Source organism: Takifugu rubripes, chromosome 8 (assembly GCF_901000725.2).
Source record: "Takifugu rubripes chromosome 8, fTakRub1.2, whole genome shotgun sequence".
In the NCBI taxonomy this organism is placed as follows: domain Eukaryota; kingdom Metazoa; phylum Chordata; class Actinopteri; order Tetraodontiformes; family Tetraodontidae; genus Takifugu; species Takifugu rubripes.
In genome coordinates, this window is record NC_042292.1 from 353,182 (window position 1) to 373,044 (window position 19,863).

At 38.2% G+C, this 19,863-nt stretch overlaps 1 protein-coding gene across 2 annotated transcripts; it reads right to left on the reverse strand.

Annotated features, from left to right (window-relative positions):
• Positions 1–5,255: 5,255 nt before the first annotated feature.
• LOC101073139 (calponin-1-like) lies at positions 5,256–17,515 on the reverse strand. Of its 2 annotated transcripts, none has more exons than XM_003966393.3 (7): positions 17,272–17,515; positions 14,691–14,812; positions 14,541–14,607; positions 13,311–13,448; positions 11,247–11,363; positions 8,943–9,089; positions 5,256–5,907 (listed from the first exon to the last, which is right to left on the reverse strand). In XM_003966393.3, the coding sequence occupies exons 1-7, from the start codon at positions 17,329–17,331 to the stop codon at positions 5,662–5,664; spliced, it is 897 nt and encodes a 298-aa protein (XP_003966442.1). In that variant the 5' UTR covers positions 17,332–17,515; the 3' UTR covers positions 5,256–5,661. The 2 variants fall into 2 exon arrangements, with proteins under 2 accessions (XP_003966442.1, XP_011604311.1); XM_011606009.2 differs by having other exon boundaries at positions 17,277–17,514.
• Positions 17,516–19,863: the final 2,348 nt, after the last annotated feature.

Sequence of the window (19,863 nt, forward strand, 5' to 3'; positions counted from 1 at the left end):
GTGATCCCTGTGCTGATCCCAGGACCACCATGTGTTTCCCCAGGGATCAATCATTATAACCTTAGCCCTGCTGAGGTTGACTCTATTGCTGAAGGTGCAGCAACCTCACTGAGAATCACGCTTGATTCTGTTGCCCCCCTGAAAAAGAAAATAGTAAATCAGAGGAGGTGTGCCCCCTGGTATAATTCACATATCAGGACCCTCAAGCAGAAAGTGCGAAGACTGGAAAGGAAGTGGCATTCCTGTAAGATAGACAGCTACCATGTAGCCTGGAAAGACTGTCTATTAGTATACAAAAGGCCCTTCGCAAGGCTAGAACAGCTTATTTTTCTTCTTTGATTGAGGAAAATAAGAACAACCCCAGGTTTCTCTTCAGCACTGTGGCCAAATTAACCAAGAGTCACAGTGTTTTAGATCCACGTATCCCTTCTTCCCTTAGTGGTGAAGACTTCATGAGCTTCTTCACTGATAAAGTTCTAGCTATCAGAGAGAAAGCTAACCAGGCCATCCCTACAACTGGACCATCACCAGATGTGCCGACTGTGGGAACATGCAGGGTCTCCAACGAGCCCTTAAGCTCCTTCAGCCCTATATATTTTTCTGAGGCGTCATCGCTAATTCAGAAATCCAAGACCACTACGTGTCTTTTAGATCCCATCCCAACACACCTGTTGAAGGATGTTCTACCACTGATAGGCAGTTCTATCCTGGACCAGATCAATGGTTCTTTAGTGTCAGGTTATGTACCCCGGTCCTACAAGGTGGCAGTGATTAAGCCGTTGCTTAAAAAACCATCACTGGATCCTGATGTCTTGGCAAATTATAGGCCAATATCCAACCTTCCTTTTATCTCTAAAGTTCTAGAGAAGGTGGTGGTGACTCAGTTACTGGAGCACCTGCAGAGGAACAGCCTGTTTGAGATGTTTCAGTCAGGCTTTAGAGCTCACCACAGCACAGAAACAGCACTTCTTAAAGTCACTAATGATCTTCTCATAGCTTCCGATCATGGACTGGTCTCTATGCTGGTTCTGCTGGACCTCAGTGCTGCTTTTGATACAGTTGATCACAGCATCCTGTTACAGAGACTGGAACATGTGATTGGGATTAAAGGGACAGCACTAGACTGGTTTAGATCATATTTATCTGATAGATACCAGTTTGCCCATGTCCACGGCGTTCCCTCCTCATACAGTAGGGTTAGCCATGGAGTTCCTCAAGGTTCCGTACTCGGACCAATCCTCTTCACCTTGTACATGCTTCCCTTAGGGAACATTATTCGGCAGCATGGGATAAATTTTCATTGTTATGCTGATGACACTCAGCTCTATTTATCCATGAAACCCGAGGAGACCGAGAAGTTAGTGAAGCTCCAGACCTGTCTTAAAGACATAAAGTCCTGGATGTCTTCAAATTTCCTCCTCCTTAACCCAGGAAAAACTGAGGTCATGGTGTTTGGTCCTGAACCTCTCAGGGATAGATTAGATCACATGATCACTCTAGATGGTATCTCATTAACATCTAGTCTCTCTGTGAGGAATCTAGGAGTAACTTTTGATCAAAATCTCTCCTTCAACTCACACATTAAATTAGTCTCTAGAAGTGCCTTTTTTCACTTGAGGAACATCTCAAAGATCAGGAAGCTACTGATGCAGCCTGATGCTGAAAAGTTAGTCCATGCATTTGTTACTTCCAGGCTGGACTACTGTAACTCCTTATTATCAGGGTGTCCAAACAACTCTTTAAGAAGCCTCCAGTTGATCCAAAATGCTGCAGCCAGAGTTCTGACAGGTATTGACAAAAGAGATCACATAAGTCCTGTAATGGCGTCGCTTCATTGGCTGCCCGTTAAATTTAGAATAACTTTTAAAACCCTTCTTCTGACCTACAAGGTCCTCAGAGGCCTAGCTCCATCCTACCTGGAGGAGCTAGTGATACCCTATCAGCCCAATAGACCGCTCCGCTCTCAGAATGCTGGTCTACTTGTGGTTCCCAGAGTTTCTAGGAGTAGAATGGGGGGCCGAGCATTTAGCTACCAGGCCCCCCTGCTTTGGAACCAGCTCCCTGTCCAGGTACGGGAGGCTGACTCCATCGCTACTTTTAAGATCAGACTCAAAACCTACCTCTTTGAAAAAGCTTACTGTTACTAATTCAGTAGTTCCAGTTACTATCATAGACAGACAAATTATCATACTTAGGGGGTCGTCTAATCATTAGGTCACATTCTAGCTATGCTGTTATAGGCCAAGGCTGCCGGGGTCCGGAAACATGATCACCTGACAGGCCTCTGTCACTCCACTGGGTCATGGTTTCCTCTGCCTTTCCTCTCCTTTCCTCTCCTCATCAAGCAGACTAGTTATGCTGATTCTTGTGTAGTTTTTCTGCTTCTCTCCCCCCCCCTATCTATTTGCAGGTATCACTGCCATCGGAGCTGCATAATGACCGCCGGCCCCGTTGAAGTGATTGTGCATATTTTTTGTGTGTGTTTCTGTGCTCTGTGCCTCTCCTCTCCCTCTCCTCTCCTCTCCTCTCCTCTCCTCTCCTCTCCTCTCCTCTCCTCTCCTCTCCTCTCCCTCTCCCTCTCCTCTCCTCTCCTCTCCTCTCCTCTCCCTCTCCCTCTCCTCTCCTCTCCTCTCCTCTCCTTCTCCCTCTCCTCTTCTTTCCTCTCCTTCTCCCTCTCCTCTTCTTTCCTCTCCTCTTTCCCCTCCTCCTCCTTCTCCTCTCCTCTCCTCTCCTCTCCCTCTCCTCTCCTCTCCTCTCCTCTCCTCTCCTCTCCTCTCCTCTCCTTCTCCCTCTCCTCTTCTTTCCTCTCCTTCTCCCTCTCCTCTTCTTTCCTCTCCTCTTTCCCCTCCTCCTCCTTCTCCTCTCCTCTACCTCCCCTTCACTCTACCCCTCCTCTCCTCTACCCCTCTCCTCTCCTACCTATCCTATCCTCTACCTGTCCTCCCTCCTCTCCTCTCTCTTTACCCAGCCGGCCATCAGCAGGAGGGTCCCCCTACATGAGCCTGGTCCTGCTCAAGGTTTCTTCCTGTTAAAGGGGAGTTTTTCCTTGCCACTGTTGCTTGTCTGGGGTCAGGCCCTGGGATTCTGGAAAGCGCCTTGAAACAATTTTGATTGTATAAGACGCTATATAAATAAAGATTGATTTGATTTGATTTGATTTGATCGAGGATATGCCCTGGCTCCCTGGTTGTTGACACCACTGACCAACCCTTAGACTCCACAGGAAATTTTATTCAATCAGATGCATGCGCGCAGTCGCTCCACCATTGAACGCACCATCGGCATTTTAAAGGGGCGCTGGATGTGTTTGGACACAGAGCCACAACCCCGTGAGGATGTGCGCAATGATGGGGCCAGACTGCAGGCACGTGGTTCACGTTCAAGCGCGATTAATTGCCCGTTTGTGAATAAAATGCATTATTGTCACAATTTCAGTCTAACAGTCTTGATTCACTTCAAAAAGAAAAAAATAAGAGAGACCGGTTTCAGAGCACAGCTTTTACACGTTTATTTTTTTTACATTCTCGTTGATTTCTTTAAGCGTGTTGGCTATAGTCATCAGGGTTGAGGCAATTTTATCAAGCGTGTTAGCCATCCTTTCTTGATTGTTCAACGCGGCGTCAGAAATCAGGCGTGGAGAGGCAAGCTTTGGGCATTTCGCTTTGGGCATTTTGCTGCTTTTTGCTCTGTCTACAGGGTCCTGCTGCAGTTCCTTTTATGGGCATTAGTGGGCGGTGACTTATGCTAATCGTATGTTAATTAGACTCACCTGGCACGCGCTTTCAACTTACGAACAGATGGCATTCATCAATCTAAGAACACAGCTGCGAACAATTCTGGGGCTTACGAACGCGTTGATGAATCCGACATAGGGTTTTCTTAAAAAACTTCTTAATAACAACTTAAGAAAGAATCTAAGAAGATTCTTAAGAACATATTGGTGAATCTGGCCCACTGACACATGTTCTACCTCAACACCGTACTTCAAAACTAGGGTTAGAACTAGGTTTAACAACATCTCATTATAATGGACTTAACTTAAAGCACCATTGTACAGCAGAGTAGTCACGTGGTGCATCATTTTCACCAGGATGTGCTGCAGGGAAAATAAACATTTAATTATGAATGCCCGTTATGTATTTGTAGCCTACTTATCATTTTGAAAGTAGGCTAATATAGCTAATACAGACACTTACAGCATGTGTTTCCTTCATAATAAGGCTTATTATGAAGACAGATTTGTTTTTTGTTTCTTTGGTCCAATTTGGCTCTTTCAACATTTTGGGTTGCCGAACCCTGGTATAGGCCATTCAAGGCTGCAATCAAGGCTAACAAACTCAGAGTTTTAACTTTGGCATTGAATTTTTTTTTACTCTTCATTACCTACGAAGATACTGAATACTGAATTTGGTTTATGTTGTAGTGTATTGTTACCTAAGCATAAAGTACAGTATATGGTCTATGTTTTCAGTTTAAGTTTTTAGTTTGATTTTAGTGTGATTTTGGTATGCTTCGGTATGCGTATCCGTATGCTTTTGTAATACATGATTTGCATATCCATCTGCATCAGTTATATATGTTTTACGTGTCTATCTACATCAGTAGGATGCATCTGCTTCTGCTTCTTATGTGTTTGTGGAAAATCCACAGGTAGAAGACTGTAGAATAGTAGAAAGTCCCTGAGGCTGAGGGCCTGAGGTAGTACACAGAGCCCTGGCCCTGAAGGATGCTAGAAAGTCCGACACCTGATCAGGCTCTAGTGCCTAAGACACCAAAAGAATTGGAACTAGGGAAGGGACATGGACGAGGAAGGCATACATAACTTTTGACACCAACAGAAAAGGTTATTGATGAAATTATGCCAAAGTAGTTCACCAATAAAAACAAATTAAGTAAAAGTTACATGAGTAAAAGAGGCATGAGGGATGGACCTCACTCCGTATTTTAAGATATAAAAAACAGACACAAGCACTGGTTTTTCAGTATTACCTTGGTGCACCCTTTCATGTTTTCCATGTTTGTACCATCGCTGTTTTGGGGGAATAAACATTTTGGACTTGACTCTTCTGAACTCCTGTGCTCAACATAAATAATTATCAAAGATAATTATTTGACATTTTCAGTATTGTGGAACAATTTTGACACCAATATTGGTTCAAAATCACCTATATTGTCAAGGAATCTTTAAAGCATTCATTTCAAGTTGCACTGGTCACAAAAACAAAACAATACAAAATTGCATGAAGACAATGAGCTGTGACCAACAAATTATTTTAATTAATTAATTAATTCAGTTTCATTAGCTGTGCTTGGCATTTAAACCATTTTGAGAGAGTAATTTTATTACACACAAACAACGACGCACACATATGACACAATTTATGCGGGTTCCAAACTGAGATACACAAGGACAAGACAGGGGTACATTAGGATTAATGGGGTTCATTGAACATGATGCTTTCACATTGTTTTTTGTTTTGTTTTTTAAATATAAGGCCAATGTAAACATTTAACTTTTACTCCTGGAAAGAAGAGCAACAGTTTCCTATAAATTAAATTTGTTCAGAGGATTAAAGAAATATTAGAATATCAGCATATTAAGCAAAAAACTCTTGTTTGAAATGGAGAAAAAATGGTTTTTTTTGGAGTTTTTTTCTTTGATTAATCAGAATACTGGTTGTAGCTGTCAAACTCTACTTCGCTTCCATTGTCATAATAGGCCTCATTGGGATTGGTACAGTACTTGTTGTCATAGACCTGGCGGGGCAAGCCATAGGTAGTCATACCCTGCTGTGAAGCCACTTTGTTGGTGCCCATCTGCAAAGAGATTGTAGTGGAGTCACAGTTCTCCAGCTCCAGCTTCCTATCAAAAATGTGCCTTCTCGTTCCTGGCGCTGTCATACCCGCCTGGTGGATAGTGGGGAAAAATAAGTAATGATATAAACATATTCTAAATAATAATGTAAACAATTACAACAACTCCTACAACTACTATTACAATCACTACTACTATTCAAGCTTTGTCGCTTCTAAAGGGATGTTTCTTGCAACCACTGTTACTTTGGATGGATATTAGGTTTCTTTCAAGTTTAATGATTGGGAAAAGGGCTGGGACTACTAGATATGTTTTACACGTACTTTGATTAGAATTGTAAAATGTAATTTGATTATTATTCTGGTACTGGTATATCACAAAGATATTTTGGCAGTTGGAAAGATTTCAGAACATTTATCTTTCTGACATTTTGTTATGCTGTAGCATTGTGCTGTGATAACGCATTCAATTATTCTCTGATCAATCCACACCTAATATTCCACAATTACAAAGTTAAAATAAAATTTTGGAAATATTAAAAAATAAAGTAAAATATGTCACTGTAGTGTAACAGCCTGTATTTAGCACTTAGTTAAAGCAACACTGGCAGTAATTGGTGTTTCCAGTCTTTTTGGCCATAACGTTACAAGCTTTATAGAGCTGGATTTAGGGATATCGGTACTCAACATTGCTTCTCTGCAGATTCCCTGCATTTATAAAGTAAAATTCCTAAAGACATGAGTTGTCTCTACGCCACTCCTGTATTATCTTGACTGTGTGTTTGGTATCATTGTCTTGTGGTAGGGTGAACCTTCAGCCTAGCTGCTGGGAAGTATCAACGCAAGATGTGGCCACTACCATGCTTCACCAGGGGCAAGAAAAAGAAAAATGCATAAAGGATTATAGTGGTTTGTGCTATGCTTGTTTTGTAGTTCTGTTGCAAAAATAAACAATATTTTCATGTTTAAACTCTAAGACTTTTCAAATGCAATGTAAAAATACTTTTTGGAGAATAGATGATAGATGTAATTTTCAAGATAACATCTATCATGAAATAGTTTTGCAGTTGGCGGTCACAGATCACTTGCTTTTCTTCATCAACACTGTTTCACACATTGCAAAAAAGCAAACAAACCAAAAAAATCCATTAATTTTCCTGAAAGTGACAAGGACAATAGCAATGTGCAATATATTCTGGCCCCCAACTGGCAACTTTATCCGTATGCATCTTTTAGCAGACGAACAATATTCAGGATACCTCTTTTCATAAAGAATTAACAATATGCCTAAAATGATGTGTTGTACAAACTTTCATGATTTTCTATTGCCTCAGCCAGCTGTTCCTTAAAACTATTAATTGCTGTTAAACTCTACCTCAGTACAAAAGTGTTTCAGCGTTGTCAACTAAACAATACCTGCTCCAAATTAAAGGAGTTAACCAACCTAACCAGTGAAGCAAGTGGATGATGGAATTATAACTAAAAGACATAGTTTAAAAAGAAATTATAAAAATCATTTTGTATTTTCATCTTACATTTTTAAAATAACAGAAAAGGAAAAATACTCAAAGCAAAGGTTTGGGTACCCTGCGTATTTTGTACTTAGTAGAACCCTCAATTATCATCAGAGGTTGTAAACCCTGCCCCAGCCATGATACTTTCATTTCCTGTTTGAGAGATTTGCTCTATTTTTCTGACAACAATTCACCAAAGATTCCAGGACCATTGTGTGTACCTCTTGAATCTGTTTACAGAAAGTGAAACTTACATAGTTATGCTGATGATATCCAATGGAACCAAACCAAACCAATCATTTCGTGAAACTCCAGATCTGTCTCAAAGACATAAGGGCCTTAATGACCAGAAATGTCATACAGTTGAACTTAGATACAACTGATGTTCTCACACTATGCCCACAAACACCAGATAAACTTATTCTCTAGTGATGTACCCTAGTGATGTTTGGCATTAACCTGCCTCCCATTAACATTTTAAGGAAGCTTGGTGTGTTGTTTATTCATGATTTGTCTTTAAATACCCATCTTAAGCATTTCTCAAGGTCCACCTTATATCACCTGTGCAACATCACTAAAATTAGAAACTTCCTGTCCCAAAGTGATGCAGAAAGATTTGTCTATGCATTTATTTCCTCTAGGCTGTGATGCCGTTGCGGACGGACCAGCGGGAGCACTGACAATCCCGTTTGCATATCTATTTTCAAAATTCATGTAGAATTGAAACCAAATAAGAGAATACAATAATTATTTTTGCATATCATGCTAGTGCCTAGGTGGTGCAATGGTAACTACCATTTGATTGATGCTCACTTCAAGTTTTGCATTGCTAAACATAAGATGGCAAAGTGTAAATACGACCCAGGGTAATGTGAAATTTTGTTCATTGAGGTTAATAAGGGACAGAAATTCAAAAAGTGGATCATGACTTAATGACCATGGGAAAACCTGGGTCAGAGTGAGAACAATTAGGAACCCCTGACGTAAAGGGACATGCCAAAATTTGTCAGTTTGTGAACTTTCCTACCAGTGAAAATAGGATACCTCTCAGGAAAACTAAAGAAAGATTTTAGACCAGAAGAAAGACTGACCATCTAGAAATCTTGTTAAAGCTGGCATACACAAGAAGGCTCAAGACTGAACAGTCACAGTCAGAACTATTAACATCTGGACCGACAGCACTGGAAAACCCGCTTCAAAGCTACAATGGACAACAATAGCTGGTACACAGAGACCATTAGGATTATATAAGATGGGGTAAACCATCAACCCTGTTTTGTTGCTGAGGTACACATGAAAATCTGAAATAGATGTAAGGCCTTCAAATCAACAGATGTGAGTTCACCAAGGCTGCTGAGAATGTATACTTCCCTGTGACCCCAAGGATGTTGAATTATTGGTAACATACATATAGGTTTTTAATGAATGAGATGAATCCTCACATGACAGTATATCCAGCTGACACTTCACCTTAATGTCCTTAGGGTGTCTATTCCTCTCTTTCTGTCCGGCATCCATGCTCTAGCTCCTTTCCCTTTCTCTGTCCACCCATCAGCAGGAGAGTCCTGCTGATATGTAAATAAGTGAAATACATGAATAAAGGATCATTCTCACCTGACTAGCTCCTTTGTTGGTGCCCATCTGTAGGCTAATTGTTGACTGATCCATTGGGTTGTCCATTGCCATTTTGGCATCATAAAGGTGACGTCGTGTGCCATAAGAAGTCATGCCCTTCTGGCTTGCAAGTTTATTGGTGCCCATCTAAAGATGGCAAAAGGAAAAACATATATCATCATACAATATCAAAAGGTGTAGCGTATCACTAGTTTTACTGATGCATCTGAACAAATGAATCTAAAAAAATTGAATAATTTTCAAAATCTCCATGGACTCTGCAACCAATATTTTTTGCAGGTATAACCCAAATCCAAATGCAAAACAGGACAGGAAAAGGTTAGTCAAAATAATGATATTCCTAAACTACTAGGCTTAGTCAGAAGATTATTTTTGCTCATTGCAATACTTTTTGTAATTTGCTTATGTTGCAGCCCTTAGCTAAAATAATTATTATAACAAGTGATGATGATAATACTGCTGTATTTTCACGACTATAAGGCGCACCTAAAACACTGAGATTTTCTCAAAAATCAACGGTGCGCCTTATAATATGGTGCGCCTTGTGTGTGGACTGAGTTCCAAAATCTGCTGTGTGCCTTTGGTAGGTGCACTACGGTAAACGCTCCGCCAATCGTTTAGCGGCACACCTACGCGTAAAGATCCCCTAAAATGGCGCCCGTCAAGCGAGACGCGTATGAGGCTTACTTTAAACTGCAGGCCATCGAATATGCGGCTGAAAATGGCAATCGAGCAATCTTAGTATTTTCGCTTTATGAGGCGGCGGCATCTCTCGATACGCGCAAGGACAACTGTTGCGCAGCGGCTGCCCGCGGATTAACAGGAGAGGGTGGCCATCTTCCGCACCTACTGCCGCGACAAGATAACCAGGCCCAGCCACATCACCAACATGGATGAGATCCCTCTGACTTTTGACATCCCTTTGACCCACACATTGGAGAAAAAAGGGACCAGCATGGTGGTGATATGCACAACGGGGCACGAGAAGTCGTAGTTCACAGTGGTTCTCGGCTGAGACAGAAATGGACAGAGCGCTAGTTGACGGAAGGCAAACACTCCTTCACAAAGACTATGAGGCAGCGGCGGGCAAGTTACGTCACCATATGCGGGTGGATTGTAGACGCATGGGCTATGATACCGTCTTTATGTATTGTAAGAGCTTTCACAAAATCAACGCTGAACCGGTCGGTGAGTCCGATTCAGATGATGAAGAAGAGGAACTCGGGATGTTGGACATTGAAATAGCGCAGCTGTTTAATACAGATACAGAAGATGAAAACTTTGATGGTTTTGTGGCGGAAGAATTAATATTTTGTTCAATAAATGTGTCGAAACTCACTGTTTTACTTCCGTTGTCATTTGTTTCAGCATGCGCCTAATAATACGGTGCGCCTTATGTATGTTTTAAATACAGAAATAGCACCCATAACTGAGACTGCGCCTTTTATTACAGTGTGCCTTATGGTCGTGAAAATACGGTAATGCTTCCAATACTAATAATAATAATAATAATAATAATAATACATATCAAGTAAAAACAGATTTTTTATTGGTTAAAATTATTTAAAATTATAAATTAAAATATTGCATTGACCTAAGAATTTAAATTCGTATAATAAATATATAAAAATATAAGCTCCAGAGCTTCCACTTGTCTTTATCATCTTAGACTTTTAAGATTCGACTTAAAACCTTCCTCTTTGAAAAAGCTTATTGTCATTAATTCTGTAGTTCCAGTTATTATCCTAGACAGACAAATTATCATACTTAGGGGGTCGTCTAATCATTAGGTTCACATCTTAGTTATGCTGCTATAGGCCGAGGCTGCCGGGGTCCAGAAACATGATCACCTGACAGGCCTCTGTCACCCCACTGGGTCATGGTTTCCTCTCCTCTCCTCTCCTCTCCTCTCCTCTCCTCTCCTCTCCTCTCCTCTCCTCTCCTCTCCTCTCCTCTCCTCCCCTAACCCCCCCCCCCCTCCTCTCCTCTCCTCTCCTCTCATCTCCTCTCCTCTCTTTGATTAGATATGTTTCTACAACTTGCTTGGAGTTTGTTATAAATTTATACAAACATATGTATGTCTGTGGGAAGTCTCTCAACTGACATATCAGCTAAAAGCCAACCAACCAAGCCTTTTAACAAATTTGCAAAAATGTCTATTAGTTGTTGACTGGTTAGAGGATTTATTTATTTTTAACAAATTGAAAGGGTCTGTAAACATTCCAGCTGCACTCTGTAGTGACTACCTGCAAATGAAAGCAATTTAAATTATTTTGCTCTGACCTGCAGGCCTATGATATTGCGTCCCTCCCTTAGTTTCTCTGGAGGAAAATGCCGTTGTTGTTTCTCAGCATATTTCACTCCAATGTCATAATTGGAGTGGAACCCTTTGGATTTGGCCTAAGACAGAAGAAGCAGACAAAAATCAGGAAACGGTTATACACCCCCATATTGTGTGTGTGAGGGAGAAGAGAGAGAAAGAGAAAGCAAATGTGTTTGTTCTTGTACTTGCTATATATTGAGTACCCAAATATTCATTCTACTGAGGAAATTTTGGGAAGTGAGGACATTTGGCTGGTTCTAACAACTTCAAAGGAGTGTTTGGGGGTCAAGAATTGGGTTTTAGGATGAGGTTAGAAATTGGTTTAGATTAATGTTTTTGTGTGAAAATGTAAAGCTTTCATTCCATTTCCAATTTGTCCAGTTATAAGAGAATAAGTGAAATGCCCATTAATTTCAATTTTAAAAATTGCTCAACCAGTGCATATTACCATTCCTGGAAACCAATCTGAATCATATTGCTGCGTTATTGTGAGATTTGGCAAAAGATAAAATAAAATTATAAAAAATTCCTCCTTATTGTAGTCATAAAAGTCAAATACTGGAAATTTAAATTAAAGTGTAAAGAAAAGATATTGCTGATAAAATGAGCTGTCTTGCCAGAGGTTGTGTGTTAATTCAGAAGACCAAAAGATATCCTATATAACAAAAACAAGAAGTCACCCTAAAGTCACTGTTGGGACCTCACTGCATGGCTTGAACAAAGAAAGGCCTACAAATGACACAAAACCCCATCTCTAAGACCAAGGTGCCATAAATTAATTAACAAAACATGAGAAATTTGAGAATTGGGCTTGGCTTCAATCCAAATCATCATTGCATGTCCCCAGGGTTTCTGCAGAGCACATCTGTGATATCAAAAATTTTTATGAAACCCGTGTGCGCCAGAATCTCTTGCTCTTGTCCAAAATGGAGATCAATTTAAATACGGTAGTAACAAATCTGCTGTGTGCCTCATGATTTGCCATGGATGTGATATATACATATGCTGGTTAGCATATTAACATGACCAATACTATGTATGATAATGTAAGGACTGTGTTGTGCATAAAAACAATTAATATTAAGTTGTATGCCTATGATTTGCCATAGGGTTGGTGTAGTGCTTTGTAATTTGTAATTGCTAGCAGGCTAAATAAAATGCTAGTTAGCGAAGAGAAATTACTTAGTCAACATTTGTAATATGTATTTGTAATAAACGTCTTCAAAAGAAAATAAAAACAGTCCATTTGACACAGAAAACTACCTTGGATATTTGTAATAAAAACACATTGTAGCAAGCCTCAATCCATGACTCAATGTCTCCCACATGAACGTGCAGGAAGGCTCGATCTCGTTACTTACTGCGCATTCACAATGTCAAAAATAATTAATGAGAACTCAGATTAAAAATAAATTGTAATGAATAAATAAATAAAATAAATAAATTGATTGTAGAACTGAACATGATTTAGATAAAGGACATTTTAAACGTCCTTATTAGTAGGTTTATGTAGCAACAAGAAAAAAAAGGATTTTCCCTATGGACTTAGGCTTAGATGCAACAATAACCATAGCAACAAAAACTCCGAAACCACGTTTTCTGTTATTTTAGGTTTTTTTTTTTTTTTAAATTCACACAATCAGTTCACTGCAATACATTTTGCTCGCAATTGGGTGGCTATTGTGATCACGTGCGTCCTTTCGAAAGTGCCCCCAATCGCACGCAAGTCTTAATCATTACCGCCACCTAATGGCACGATGCACATACTGCATTATTTTGGTGGCATTTGTATAGAGCATGTTTTCGATACGTTGTGGAGAACTGTTTTTCTATGGATTATGAAAACGTCCTATATACGGGGTCTCTGTGAGGGCTAGGTTAGGGCTAGGGTTAGGAGTTGGATAATGTTAAAGTCTTCACAAAGATATAATTACAAGGATGTGTGTGTGTGTGTGTGTGTGTGTGTGTGTGTGTGTGAGAGAGAGAGAGAGAGAGAGAGAGAGAGAGAGAGAGAGAGATCTTACCATTCCTGCCAGAGCTATTAGTGTACTTTGGACCTGAGTGTGGTTCATATTTTCAAACAGGTCATTGGCTTCAAAGAGGTCATGTGGCTTCAGTCCATAGTCTGTGATGGCACGGACAAAGTTCCCTATATTTTCCAACTTAAATCACATAGACACAGACACACAGAGAACATTAAGTAATAAAAAACTGAATTGTCCTAATTTTATCACATGTCAGTGACACACTTAGCGAGGCCAAATTTTAAAGCTGTCATAATGCAGGGTTGCAGCTTACATATACACACCGGGTCCCCAGCTACCAGAGGTATAATCTGATTTAGATAACATTAAATCAAAACAGTCAAAATCTGTCAAATATGTATACTATAATATACAGTCAAATAAATAATGAAAGTAGATAAGTAAAAAAAATTGCATCATAATTGATAAAATGATGTTAATATTATTGCAGCCAATCTAATTTTAATAATGTATAAAGATATATCTGGAAAGTCTAGTCACTGGTTAATACCCCATGATAATAAGAAATATACAATAACTCTTTCCAAGGTTTTTAATGCATAAATAAATATTTAGGGGAGGGCATCAATACGCTATTAAAGGCGCCATAGTCACATCCAAAAAGGCATTTTTGACTGAATCCAGATTAGAGCATTGAGGCTTGGTTAATAGCAAGCATCACAACAAAACAATCACATGGCCACTTGGAGCAAGGCAACATTCACTTTGACAAGACAGCAGTAGAACAACATTGACAAACAACAAAAGTCTGAAGGCAGGGCAAAAAGTAGCAAATATGAAGGTGTTAAGTTTCACTAAGAGTTCAATGAACACAAACAGAAATTGGAGTAAATAAGCAAGTTGGGTGTCTTGTGTACAGAGAAATTGAGATGGTTTAGGACATGTACAGACACAGGGGAGTTAATACTGGGGGATGAGATAAAAGTAATAAATGGTGATACTGCTGTACAGAAGGCAAAAAAGACTTTTGGGTTTGTTAAAGAGGATATGCAGTGGTGAAGGGAGGAAAATGCATATAACTGGCAATGGAAGTGCTTTACAGTTGAATGAAAATGTCATGTGCCCGCATGTGCATATTATAGTAAATAAATATAAATATAATAAATATGATAATAAATAAAGGGTCTATAAAATATATATAATATAAAACAGTGTAAGAAACATATCTGTGGCTAAAGAATTATGTTCCTTTTGATCAGCTTGCATTACCTGGTGCCAGTTTTGACTGGGGTTGTTAATCTTTTTGATAGAGCCTGGTTGAAGAACATTAATAAGTCTGTAAAGAAAGAGAAAAATAATGAAATGCATATTTGTGAGGTGCCAGATGCAATGATATTAGACACATCTCCAACAACTCACTCGCACAGAATAACTCCATCCTTCAGGCTGTCCATGAAATTGTCCCCAATCCTCTTGCTTGTCACATCCTCAATCCAAAGCCTTAATTCTTCTTCTTTTTGGGAGTCATATTTTGCTGCAAGCTAATGGGAGGATGGTACATTTAAGTTCAAATATGACTGCATTTTTATTTTAACAACTGCTTTTAAACTGTTTGGTACTAAATAACGGGAAAGGAAGTATTATTATTATTATCATTGTTGTTGTTGACAAATCATTTTTGAAGTCTTTTTGACATCTGTTCAGTTTCCTTCTTTGCATTGTTTAATAGTTATGTTATACTTTATATTATTTTGTTGTAATGCCAGCAGAATATTTGCTACTGCTGAGAACAATTCTTTTAGGACTCAACCTAAATCCAAAAACTAGTCTGCTGATCATTAGTTAATAATGTGGGGAATTACATTAGATGTACGGACTCCTTATTGTTATTGTACTTACTACTTAATTAGATACAATAGTGATGTTTATATTTATCAGGTTTTTTTATACTTTCCTTAAATTAACCATGAAATACAGAGAATGGAACATACAAGTGGTTTCAATTATCGCTTGAATAAATTCTCGCTTCCAGGTGAAATAAACATTGGTAGATTGTCAAATCCTCTTAAAATTGCAATTTGTTGTTAAAGTCAAATTTGAACACAACTTCACTGCAACACTTTCAGTTATGGATTTATGCATGGGTCAATGATATTTCTCTCTTTCCTTCTCTCATCTTTCCAAAAACTGCTCAGTTGGAGAGATTGAACTTATTTGTTTCCTTGCTTCCAAACTAAATTTAAAACATTGGACAATGCAGAATGTCAGTAAGTTCAGAAGATTATATAGATGAATAACTACTCTCTTTACAAAAAAGTCAAAAATAGTTGCAGTTGACTAGACTAGAATAGTTGACTGTCACTTTTCATCTGGATATATGAACAAAACAAAGCTATCAAGATGTGTGATCAAGTCACAGATTTTAGCAAGAAGTATCAAAAACAGTAAATAAACTTGTTTTCTCCTACACATTTTGGACTGCAAATGGACAGTACAGTATATTAGGATGATGTTTCTGTACTGACACTAAAATCAGTCTGATTTAAACTCATTTATTACAAATGAATCCCATGATACTAACATTTACACATATACATTGTTTTTCAAGGATTCACAGTTGTTTTATATACCTATAAATACATAACAGGTAACCAACACTGAAACTTAAAAGATACATCTCCTGGATGCACTGGGACACATCATCAGTGATGTAACATCATCAGTGATGTAACATTCAAAGTCACTCGGTTTTTGTTCAACTCCAGCAGCTAAACTGGTTGCATTAAACTGAAAATGTTAGAAGCCAAGTTTTTCCAAGTCACTAATGGGAAATGTCTTAAAACATTTAGTTGTTACAGCAGACCATGTAAGCAAAGGCTCACATAGTATGTGACCAAAACATTGGTGATATTAACTAATGCTAGAAATTATAATTCACAAATATGAATAATAAAAAAATCATCATTTACTTAGAGTGTCACCCAAGTAGTATCCACCTTGGTTTTTCAGCTTTGTTTAACTCAAGTTCATGTTATTTTACTTAAAAGGATGAAAGGTCTTTTTACCTTCCAGTGCCTTTCCAAGCCAAAATGCTTTATTAATAATGGTAAGGAAATTTTGAAATAGACAATCAAGTGTGAAAAGTCACATTTTTCTGAAGTAATTGCATTTCTTGTGAACTTCTTCATATTTAATCTAACCTATTGCTTACTGTATTTTTCATGTTTACCGTTATTTTTTCTCTTAATTACTACACACAGGTATAAATACACAAATATTGAAATTCGATCTTATCACATCTTCTGCCATATTATATCTTTTTATTTTATAGGCATCCAAAACATTTGCTTGTGTTTATAGAAAATCCTGGAGTTGAACTTAATGCATTTTATTTAGAATGTACTTTGCAACTTAAAAATCTACCAGGTAATATTATAGACATTGGTATACAATTAGGAGCTCAGAAGTTTAGCACATACCCAGTATATAGCTATTGCCATTAAAACAGTTCACCATGCCAAACACTGTAAAGATGTCCACATTTGGAAAAAGTGAATGAATTCTCTTTTTTGCTCTGACTGTGTACTTTTGATTGTGCTAATGACAAATCTTAACATTTTTTGAGATAACCAAAAAGCCATGTTGCACACTGTAGGGAGACACTTACGTAGCTTTATTCAGCTTCTATTCAGCTTTTATTCATTAAACATATAGTCTAAACATTTTTTCCTGAATCACTGAATAGGCAATAATCCTGGTTTGAGTAAAAAAGATAATTGATGTGTTTGACATCAGCATAAAATAAGATTTTTAAAAATAGTTTTACAAGTAAGACTTTTTTTTTTGTGAGGATAGTTTCTTCTGCCAATGAGTATTGAAAAGAACCCAGTATAACAAAATCTAATATGATTAAGATTTATTTTAAATAGCCTTAATAAATTAGCAATAATAGTTCATACTTGACAATCTTTTTTACAACAGCGTTAATGCTGTGAGGTACCTTACTCTTGACCTCAGCAGAGAGTCCAAAAGCCGGGCCACTTCTGAAATGTGTTGTCATTCTGTTGTTATATCTCTCCTTTTTGATGATCTAATGAAGGACTGGCTTCAGAAACAGAGCTCTCTGTCCAGGAAACGTAAAGGTTGTAAAAAAAAACAGCACAAATACTTTTAAACTGTGGCACTTTCTCCTGTTGCTCTCGAGTTTGTATCCACACTATGTCTGGTCTTTTTTAAAAGCTTCCCCTGAGTCACCTCTGATTGGCTGGAGACGCCATCCTATTTGGACAAAGGCTCTTCCCCACACGGGTGGGAGAGGGAACGCCACTACCCTTCCTGGGTTGTCGAGATAGTCCTCGAGAGGTGCAATCCAGCCGGGTTTTCTGTGTTGCCAGGTAGACAGAGCTTTCACGTGGGATCCCACTTCAATTGTCGAAAGTATTTTCCGCCTGGTAGGACAGAAATACTGGCTGGTTCCTCACCCTTGTGTATTGGACAGACTCCTATTTTACCCTAGTAGCATCTTTTATTGTTTGCGTGTACTCCATATACATTAAAAAAAGCAAAATTGTGGACTTCTTCCTTTGTAAAAACTTTATTAATTGTTCAGTAATCCGTTTTACCAGAATGAAATCATATTGCAGGCTAATATTTCTATACTAAGTCTTGCTTTGTAACAGGCAAACAATACATAAGTCTGCCAAAATGTAAATGATTTCCATCCAAAAAACTGGCTAACCTGGAAATTAATTACTTTTTTTTAAATTACAGTTTCATTGTCCTTGTGAGAGTCTGCATTCTCTCCTCTCTTCTCCTCTCCTCACATTCAATACCCAAGAAAGACAAAGTAAGAAAATCATTTTACATCAAGTCACTTACAAACTAAACAAACAAAAAAGAAGATACCAAAAGTGTGTAAATGAGGAGACTGTTTAACAAGGATTCAAGACTTGAGACTTGAGTGCTCAGCTGGAGTCTGAGGAGTTTTACCGAACATGGTCACGAAACACACACAGCAAATATTTCATTGTATTAGTGGAGCACATTTGCAGAGTGACTATACAGAAATAACATCTGCATGGCATCACTAGATTTGTGACAAATACTATTAGATTAGAAAAAATATCCTCAGAATCCTCTGAATTGGTGTTATTTAGATAATATAGTTCATGGATATCTGATATTCAACCAAAAATATATAAAAATCCTTTGCTTTCATTCTTATTCATTGTATTGTGAAGTTTATACACTGTAAATAGATCAATAATTCAATATACCATTTATATCCATTGAGTATTTACACATTTTTCCCACTAGCACTGAAAGGTTTTTATGGTTGTTCTCTGTAAGGACATGAAAGATTACATTTTTAAGTTCTTATTTTAGGCACGTTTGTTGATAACCTTTATTTAGATGACAGTCAGATCACAGTTTCTGAAAATTCACTGCAGAAAACCATACACACATACACATTCAAGAAAAGTATGGTTTTAATAAAGTTAATATCAGGAGCAAATCTTGGACTTTATTTATCAGTAAATTAAACATGTATCAGTAAATTAAACATTGTTCCATAGGTCAAATCCAGGTTTGTTTGAACACCCTGTCCCACTGTAGACATTGAAATTATGATACCATGAACTCAGCTGTCCTGACTCTGAGGACTTCTAACCATAAATAGCCAGATAGGACTGAGTGTGGAGAGGGTTTTGTCCACCAGAAGCAGCTTACTAGAGAACTAGCCTTCCAAGTCTCTGAAAGTCCACTAATCACCCCCATATCTATCCTACATGTTTCAAAAGGCAAGGGTCTCTTTCCATTTTTTTCTTTTACAGTTCTTGTCTCTGAATCCTGCTTGTCTGCATATTTTTGTTTTATGACACTCATTTGGTGTTTGTGTTCCTTTCATTAAACAGGTGAAACTGATAAACAATAAAACTGCTTTGTTCAGTTTAGTTAAAATTACAGAATTTTACATTTTCGTCTAACGCTCAGTCGACATCTATTTTAAATATGTAGACAAAGTAGGTTGAACAAGTAGTGTAAAATCAATGACATCACTGCATAATTTTAGGTTTCCCAAATTAAGCTGTAATGTATTCACTTTTACAAATGGCATGACATTTCAAGTTAGCTTTACCTCAAAGGAGCTGCAAGCCAGTAAAAACCAGCCTCGAGTGGACCGTATGGCAAATATCTAACTCTTATTTTTAGTATGAGGAATTTATTTTTCACATCTGGCTCAGGCACTTCCCTTCTCCGATCATGACCAAATAAAGTGTTCAAACTCCATGTGTCTGCTTCCTTCCCTTTGTTTATATGACCCTTGCCTGCTGTGTGTCTGTTGCACATAAATGAGCAAGACTTTGCTGGTGCAATGTTTTACAGATGAAGGATTATATAACATTTTCTGACGATAATCTGATAGAGTTTATGCTGGCTGCCTTAAACACCTTTATTCTTAAATAATTGCAGACAAATTCAAAACCATCTTCATATGTAAAAATCTCAACTATTTTACAAAATCACACAGATTATTCGCACTGGCAGAGCTATGTTGGTTCTCAGTGCAGAATTAAATAGTAACAATCTA

Bases quoted from the DNA above. Each gene is read 5' to 3' on its own strand.
- LOC101073139 (XM_003966393.3), bottom strand. From the start codon at position 17,331: ATGACAACACATTTCAGAAGTGGCCCGGCTTTTGGACTCTCTGCTGAG. The intron at 14,813-17,271 runs GTACCTCACAGC...TCCTCCCATTAG, and splicing joins CTGCTGAGGTCAAGAGTAAG to CTTGCAGCAAAATATGACTC. The intron at 9,090-11,246 runs GTCAGAGCAAAA...TGCCATCTTTAG, and splicing joins GCAATATCATAGGCCTGCAG to ATGGGCACCAATAAACTTGC.